This window comes from Carya illinoinensis, chromosome 9 (assembly GCF_018687715.1).
Source record: "Carya illinoinensis cultivar Pawnee chromosome 9, C.illinoinensisPawnee_v1, whole genome shotgun sequence".
NCBI lineage: Eukaryota > Viridiplantae > Streptophyta > Magnoliopsida > Fagales > Juglandaceae > Carya > Carya illinoinensis.
Window position 1 is genome coordinate 26,304,704 of NC_056760.1, and position 9,473 is coordinate 26,314,176.

At 34.2% G+C, this 9,473-nt stretch overlaps 1 protein-coding gene across 1 annotated transcript; it reads left to right on the forward strand.

The window, feature by feature from the left end:
- The first annotated feature begins 2,010 nt into the window (after window positions 1-2,010).
- Window positions 2,011-4,958, forward strand: LOC122276652 (magnesium-protoporphyrin IX monomethyl ester [oxidative] cyclase, chloroplastic). Its single transcript, XM_043086526.1, has 5 exons — window positions 2,011-2,540; window positions 3,214-3,278; window positions 3,424-3,751; window positions 4,107-4,205; window positions 4,515-4,958. Exons 1-5 carry the CDS (start codon window positions 2,085-2,087, stop codon window positions 4,776-4,778), a joined length of 1,212 nt encoding a protein of 403 aa, XP_042942460.1. The 5' UTR covers window positions 2,011-2,084; the 3' UTR covers window positions 4,779-4,958.
- Window positions 4,959-9,473: the final 4,515 nt, after the last annotated feature.

The window sequence follows — 9,473 nt, forward strand, 5'->3', positions numbered from 1 at the left end:
TGCATATATGTTCTTTCATAAGCAATCTAAGCAAGGTGGTGAGTGTTCAACTACTAAGGACCAAAGCAAGTTGTGGAAGAAATTATGGTAGATGAAGATGCTCAATAGAGTGAAAATTGTTGCATGGATAGCCTGCAAAAATGGGCTTCCAACTCGAAAGAACTTAAAAGATAGACATATATTACAAGAAGCTTTATGTGGGTGGTGCACTGAAGAGGAGGAGGATGTGGGGCATGCTTTATACAACTTCCCCTCAGTCAATCGTGGCAACAATACTTTCATGATTTATTTACAACTGAAAATAAGATGGATTTTATGCAAATTGCCATGAAAGTCATGGTAAGAGGTAAAAAAGGGGATTTGGAACGATTTTTTCTTATGGCTTGGGGAATGGTGTATAGAAGAAACCAGAACATATTTGAAAACAAAATCTTGACACCTGACCAAGTAATTAAGCATGAATTGATATTGGCTCAGGACTTCAAAGAAGCTAAAGAACAAAAGCAAAATAGAAAGCTACCCATTTGCAGTTGGCAAGCTCCTCCTCACGGGGTGTTGAAGTTAAATAAGGCCATTTTTTATGATCAAAGTAGAGTAGGTGTGGGAATGCTACTAAGAAATGATTCCAGTGGAGTGATCCTAGATGCTAGCAAAAAAGAAAATGGAGTGAACGATCCTATGGAAGTGGAGCTTCTTGCTATTTTGAGAGGGTTACAAATCTACATCCCCATGGGCACAAATGAACTTATTATTAAAAGTGACTCACTTCTCATGGCTAATGAATTACTTGCTGCAAGTGAGTCCATGTTTTTATGGGTAATCTTGTTTATGAGGTGAAGAATATGATGAATCTATTCCCAAAATGTTCCATTCAACATAAGAGACATATAGCAAATGAAGTAGCTCACACATTGGCAAAATATGCTCGACATCTAGATGACTTGATAATTGGGCGGAATTAATTCCCTGAGTGTATTTCCCATATTATTTGGGCTAAGTCATTGATATAATTATGGTTGTCCATGAAGAAAAGATTTATCTTGTTATCAAAAAATAAAGTGTCCAATTTTCACGCACTAAATATGAAGGGTAGAGTAAGTTTAGCCAACATAAGTAATTACAATATGGCCCAAAAAAAAAAAAAAAGACATTTGGACACAAATATGTGACATGAAATTTAAAAAAAAAAAATCATAATTTCTTTCTCAAAAATCACTCAAATACAAAACAAATTTTCAACTTTAAACTTTAAACTTTTTATTTAATTTATTACTTAATCATTATCCAAATACAAAATCCAATACAATTTTTATAAATTTTAAAACAAAACACAAAAATCAATAATTTTTTTAAACTTCAAAATAAAAAATAACATTAAAAATTTATATTCAAATAATTATTTAATTTTACAATATTTTAATCAAATTTTTCTCTCTCTTCTCTCATAATTTAATAAAATATCATAACTTAAATTATTTCATTACCATTTATAAAATTATGAAATATTCCTACCATCCGAAAGTGGACTAAATTTAGCCAACATACGTAATTACTTGTTAATATTGTTCCAACAACAAGAATTAGGCCAGAATCAACAAAATATATAACTGATAGTTGGCTTGGAAAAAAAATAAAATTCCTCAAAGAAAACATCAGAGGAAAATCTTATAATACTAATAATAAATAAATAAATAAATAAATAAAACTCTTTCGAGAATTTAATGAGGTGAAAAGCAGGCCCCAAATTCTCCCTTCTCTAAATAAATAATAAAAAGAGGGAAATATCAAAGAAAACTCTTTTGAGAATTTAATGAGGTGAAAAGCAGGCCACAAATCCTCACTTCTCACCCCAAGGGCACAAACATCACAAGAAATCAAGTAATCGAGGCAGGCCCATAATCACCAGCCACGTGTCATGTAATGCCAAATAGATAGATTTCATTGGATGAGATTCTCTCATCTCTCGACCACATCTTATCCCTTCCCAACCCCCACGGCCATTAAACAGGGACTCCCTCCCTCCCTCACACTCCCCTAAAGGACACTCCCACCACCTCACTAAGGCAAAAGCTTTCGCTCCAGAAATGGCTCTTGTAAAACCCATCTCCAAATTCACCACTGCAAATCCTAAGGTCAACAACCCAAGATGTGGATCTTACTCAAAGTTCACCACCATCAAAATGACGGCCACTTCAAAGCCGCCGCCCACCGCCACTAAACCTGGCAAGAAGGCTGCTAAAACCGCCATTAAAGAGACACTCTTGGCACCGAGGTTTTACACCACTGACTTTGATGAAATGGAGACCCTTTTCAACACTCAGATCAATAAGAACCTCAATCAGGCTGAGTTTGAAGCTCTGCTGCAAGAATTCAAGACTGACTACAACCAGACCCACTTTGTGAGAAACAAGGAGTTCAAGGAGGCTGCTGATAAACTGCAAGGACCTCTGAGGCAAATCTTTGTAGAGTTCTTGGAGAGGTCATGCACTGCTGAGTTCTCTGGGTTCCTTTTGTACAAAGAGCTTGGAAGAAGGCTCAAGGTATGGCTCTCTAATTCGTCAATTTCTGATTCTGTTACCTTATCACGAGCTTATCTAAGTTACTTAGCTGTTTCCACCTCTGAAGGAACTTGTTCCAACTGCTGGGAAGTCGAATTTTCAAATATAACAAAAAATTTTAAATTGAATCCGAATTTTGAAATTTTACAAAATACTTCGAATTTCTTGTACAAATTTCTCATTACTTTGTCCAAGATAATCAACATCCTTAATTTCTATATTACTAGAGAAAATCTTGAGAATATGGTTTCGAATTTAAGAAACGAGAAGCTGTATTATTCTCAATTGGTGTTCAACATCAATCAGTTTTCTCTTGTACAAAACTTAGCCCACCAGTAGTAGCTCTAATTTGTCGAATCGAATAGTGGTATTATGAGTCAGTTTCCTCTCTCTGAAACCTTGTTCTCTGGGATGGATGAACTAAGCTTCTGTCTTACTGAGTTAGGATCCTCGTCCCTCCATTTGGCTTTTCAGGCAAAATTTTAAATGGTGGCTTTTAGTTTGGAGCTAATGTTTTCAGAAAACGGGATTCATATCCAAATTTATTCCCCTTTAGGCCAAATGAAACCCCCCAATTTCATTTCTTTTCGATTTAAGGCAGTTTTATTCTCCTAGTATTGGGCTGGTTTAATCGTTTTGAGGATTGATCCTGCAGAAAACCAATCCAGTGGTAGCTGAAATTTTCTCTCTCATGTCCAGGGATGAAGCAAGGCATGCTGGGTATGCAAACAATATCTCTAGACTCACTTTTGTGTCTTTTTCTATTGCATATTAATTCATTACATCATTTATCAGTATTGGTACTTATATTGGGGCATTGCATATGTGATCAATATCGGTACTTACATTGTTGTACTATATGCAGATTTCTGAACAAGGGTTTGTCTGATTTCAATTTGGCGTTGGACTTGGGTTTCCTAACAAAGGCTAGAAAGTACACATTTTTCAAGCCTAAGTTCATTTTCTATGCCACTTATCTATCTGAGAAGATTGGATACTGGAGATACATAACCATATACAGACATCTCAAGGCCAATCCTGAGTACCAATGTTATCCCATTTTCAAGTACTTTGAGAACTGGTGCCAGGATGAGAATCGTCATGGCGATTTCTTCTCTGCATTAATGAAGGCCCAGCCCCAATTTCTCAATGACTGGAAAGCAAAGTTGTGGGCCAGATTCTTCTGCCTTTCGGTATTATACCATTGCTATACCCTTTTTTTTTTTAAAAAAATGCCATCGCTAACCTTATCAAGTTATATAAATCTTGACGTTTCTGTGACATTTTCTAATGCAATATTTGGCTGATGGAAAAGGGATAGAAAAGAATTGTAGAATTCTGCAGCTATAGACAATGTTAAGGGAATGAAGTCTAGAATATTAGTTTTACAATCTGAGTTTCCACTGGAGTTTTATATTGAATTCCTAATGTTTTGTTCTTTTCTTCATTTATGAGATCCAAACTAACTAGAATTCTTCAAATTTAAGGTTGAACATCTGTCCCTAAATTTCTATATTTTTCTCACAACTTCATGAATCTACCTTGCAGGTTTACGTGACGATGTACCTAAATGATTGCCAGCGCACAGCTTTCTATGAAGGCATTGGGCTCAACACAAAAGAATTTGATATGCATGTCATAATTGAGGTGAGCCTGTGATGTCATATTAAATACTTCCCAAGCAATAATCTCAGTTATCAAGCCATTTTGTGCTACTAAATTGCCAAGACAAACTAGGAAAATGGCAGGGACTGGCTACAGCCATATTTTGTCAGATCCTCAAGTTTCAGTGATTTCCCTGCATTCCTTGGGTGCCATCATTTTCTCTATTCAACTGTTCATCAAAAAAAAAAAATTCTAATCTCTCTATTCAACTAGGACAAAGAACATAATAAAAAATATCTGTGATTTTCAGCAGTCATCTAAAGTGGGATGTTAAAATTTCTGTTTATGCAGACAAACCGCACAACAGCTAGAATTTTCCCAGCCGTGTTGGATGTTGAGAACCCTGAATTCAAAAAGAAGCTGGACAACATGGTTGAGATTAACCAGAAGTTGATTGCTGTTGGGGAGAGCGATGACATACCAGTGGTGAAGAACTTAAAGAAGATACCACTTATTACGGCATTGGCCTCAGAGCTCCTGGCTGCATATCTAATGCCTCCAATTGAATCTGGATCTGTTGATTATGCAGAGTTTGAGCCCAAACTTGTTTACTGAATTCTTTTGTACGAGTTCCATCTCTTCCTTGTTATTGTCAATTGCTGCGATTCTGTTGTAGTCATATGACTTTAGTGTAAGAAACTGAGTAAACATATGAAGAGGATCCCTTGTATTTCTTGTAATTATGGAACCTCATTTTTCCAATTGGGACGCAAACGTGCTATTTTTCCTTTGGAAGTTTGAAGTGTTGGATCTACAATAAAATCCGAAAAGACTAAGATCTCTTGTCAAATCTGTGTAGAAATATAATAAAGAGAACATACCTATAGCCATTGGAGAGAATAGTGCAATGGTATGATCTTCCACATCCAATATTTAATCTCCGGTAAAAACTCACAAAGATGGGATTTAATCGAGTAAAAAGTGAATCTGGAGCGAAGATCATGACTTTATATAACACTCCTAATTTAGTTTTGTCGATCTTAAAACAATGGAATTACATAGGTATTTAATTGGTTTCTACACATGAATTGGGTCTATATCACTTCATGCTCATGACGGGTCAAAATCATGGGTTTCTAAAAATGTGTTGGTCCGGTTATATCACTTTATTGATCACAATTATTGTGCCTTATAAACATTATCCAAACTTTATATTAGGCAATTATATAGTGTGAGTTCCTAATTTATGTGGATCCATTAATTTAAATAATGCTAACAATCTCCCACTTGGACCACATAGATTTCTGCAAAATCAAACATTATAAACTTCATGAGCACAAACTATAATTGCCAAACTTTATGAATATCATCTCAAAACAATTTGGTTCATTGAATAATATTATAATAAGATCATGACAATCATTGTCACATTTATCGTGACAGCATCCATGGTCACAAATACCAACATCATCAACAACATAGATCAAGTACGGATGTGTAGCATGGAAATTTCATGCAATGTGATCCTTTATCATGCTTATTTCCAACTAGTCCCTACATCATTCTTTCAAGCCTTATGTATTACCACAATTTGAAAAAAATGCAATCTTAGAATCATCAATAAACCAAAACACAATCGTAGTAAGTGTCAAATAAATCAAGTACATAACAGACAAACTCTCACTTAATAAAATATATCACTAGGATTATCTACTCACATACGAGCTACATGCTCCTTAAACACTTTAGGTGGTAAGCCCTTAGTGAGCAGGTCCGCAACCATGAAATTTATACTAATGTACTCAATTGACACATGATTCTAAACCCTTTATTTCATTACAAGAAACTTTATGTCAATAAGTTTAGATTTTGATGAATTCTTGTCATTCTTAGAATATAACTTAGTAGCCTTATTATCACAATAAATTTTTAGTGGATTCTCAATACATCCACAACTTGAAGACCAATGATAAAATTTTGCAATCATATTGCTTGATTGGATGTCTCATAACAAGCAATAAACTCTGCTTCCATGGTAGAAGAAGCTATAAGTGTCACTTTTCCATGACACAGCTTTTCTAGCTAACATCAAAACATACCCTGAAGTGGGTCTCCTACTATCGAGGCAACCAACAAAATCGGAGTCTAAGAATCCAATAATCTCAAGATGTTCTAACCTCCCATACATGAGCATATAATCTTTTGTTCTTTGCACGTACCGCATTACTCTTTTAGCAGCTTTCTAGTGATCCATACCTAGATTACTCAAATATTTGCCAACATTCTATCTGCATATGCAATATCTGGGCGTGTGCAAACTTGAGTATACATGAGGCTCCCAACTACTAATACATAAGGGATATCCTTCATTTGTTTATTTTCAATATTGCTCTTTGGGTAATGAAGCAAACTTAATTTATCACCTTTTGTAATGGGCGCATCCCCAGATGCACAATTTTGCATGCCAAATCTACTGAGTATTTTCTCAACATACACTGTTTGTGATAGGCCAATTATACCACGTGATCTATCGTGATGAATCTGAATGCCTATTATAAAAAATGTCTCACCAAGATCTTTCATTTCAAAGTGTCTCGAAAGAAATTTCTTGGTTTCCTGTAACAAGCCTATTTCACTGCTTGCCAATAGAATGTCATCAAATATAGCACCAAAATTATAAATTTGCCTCTATTGATATTATGATAAATACATTGATCCACAGTATTTTCCGTAAAATTAAATAAAGAAACTACTCAATCAAGCTTTTGATACCATTGGCAAGATGTCTGTTTTAAACCATAAAAGGGTTTCTTTAATTTGCAAACTAAATGAGTTGATTCTTTAGTCGTGAAGCCCTCCTAAATGAGTTGATTCTTTAGTCGCGAAGCCCTCTGGTTGCATTATATATATATTGTTTCCTCAATATCACTATTGAGAAAAGTATTATTTACATTCATCTGATGAAGCTCTAAATCATAATGAGCTATAAGTGTCATAATGATTCTAAAAGAGTCATTCGATGAAACTGGAGAGAAAGTCTCTTTATAGTCAATGTCTTCCTTTTGAGTAAAGACTTTTGCAACTAGATGTGCTTTATGCCTTTCGACATTGCCTTTAGTGTCTCGCTTGGTTTTGAAGGCCCATTTACAACCAATTAGTTTAATACCATCAGATAATTTGACAAGGTCCCAAATATCATTATCCTTCATATACTTTAGCTCATCTAGCATTACACCTATCCACATTTTGGAGTTAGCACTTTGTTTGGCTTGCTTGTAAGATCATCTTCCAATCCTATATCAAACTCATGCTCTTGGAGATAAACAATGTAATCATATGGAATTGCCGATCTCCTCTCCCTATTTGATCTCCTCTTCCTATTGAGGCTGCTCAGGTTCTTTCTTATTAGTTAGGGGCAACTGAAAAATGATTTGATGATCTGCATCTGCATTCTATATTATGACAGGTGTGACCATCTCATCACTCTCGACATTTGTCAGAGGTATTTCAATATGTTCCTCTTTAAATACAATATCTCTAGTGTACTCACACTATCTTAAATATTCTCAATGAATATAGCATTACTTGTCTTAATAATGGTATTACTTAAAGGGCAATAAAACTTGAAATCCCTTGATCTCTCAAAATATCCAATAAAGAAGCAACTAACTATTCTTGAGTCCAGTTTCTTTTCATTTGACTTATAGGGCCAAGCCTCAGCTGGACAACCTCAAAGTAAATGCCTAATACTAGGCCTCTTTCCAGTTCATAACTCATATGAGGTTTTAGCTACTGCTTTACTCGATACTACTCGATTGAGAATATAAGGCCTCTCCTCATGGTAATTATGGTAAAGAAGAATGAGATATCACACTTCTACGCATGTATTTTAGGGTCCATTTCGTCTCTCGATTACACTGTTTTGACATGGAGTCTTGGTATGGTGTATTGAAGAACGATGCCGCATTATTCTAAGTACCTTACAAAAGGCCCAGGATGTTGTTCACCTAATCCATTATATCTACCATAGTATTCACCATCACGGTCAGATCTAATGGCCTTAATTTTCTTATCAAGCTGATTTTCAATTTTGCTTTTATAAGCCTTAAAAAGGTCGAGCGCCTGTAATTTTTCAAGTATTAAAAATAGATACATATAACGAGAATAATCATCTATAAAAGTGATAAAATACTATTGAACATTTCAAGATGACATAGGGAATGAATAACAAATATCAGTATGTATCATTTCTAAGACACCTAAACTTCTATTGGTACATATTTTCCTTACATTTGTTTGCTTTCCTTTTATACATTCAACATAAATTTTAAAATATGAAAAACTAAGAGAACCAAGAATTCCAGTTGACTCAAGTCTTGCAAATTCAATGTTTTGAATGTCGTACTAGTCAAGACAATGAAACGAAATATTCCGGTACTGGTACCGTTTCATGTACCATTTTAAGATAGTCGATATATGAATAAATTATATATATATTAATTATATTTCAAAATAATAAGCTATATGAATAAATTATGCATAAATACATATATATATATATATATATATAAATTATAAATAGACTGGTTTGAATTGAGAGTAAAAAAATGAGCTTGTAGTTTGAAGAAATGAAAAAAAAAAAAAGAGTAAAGGCCAAAATACTGGCCAGTATGTAGTCCGGTACAAGTCGATATTTGGACCGGTACGAAATAGGTACAATTTCTGTACCAGGCCAATAGTCGGTACGGTATGAAATTAAAAATAGTACTTGCAATTTTTTTTTTTTTAAGATATGTCTCAACTGCTTGTGCCACAATACAAAAGAATTCTCATTGATCAATCTCTTTTTTGTACTACAACTATTTACATGCAAAGTTTCATTTGTCTTTAAGTGCGAGGCATCCAAGTCCAATAAATAAATATTATCAATTAAAGAGCCAGTACCGACAACATTTGAATCTCAAAAAAGACTAAATTTCTCATTTCTAAATGAACAAGAAAAACCAAATTTGTCCAAACAAGAAACAGAAATTAAATTTGACAGCACATAAAAAGTCTTATTCAAATATAAATAAAAACTAGACTCTTATTTTAATCTGTAGACTCTAATTGCTTCAACACTAACTTTATTGCCATTTTCAAAATAAGTAAAGTTTTCTACATCACTTGATTTTTAGCACTTTGGGTAACCGTGCATAGTAAAACTTATGTGAATAGTTGCTCATGAATCTATCCACCAAGTGTTAAGTGATACAATAGCTAAACTTTCTATACAAACAAAGATAGGAAAATCATTTTTCTTTGCAAGTC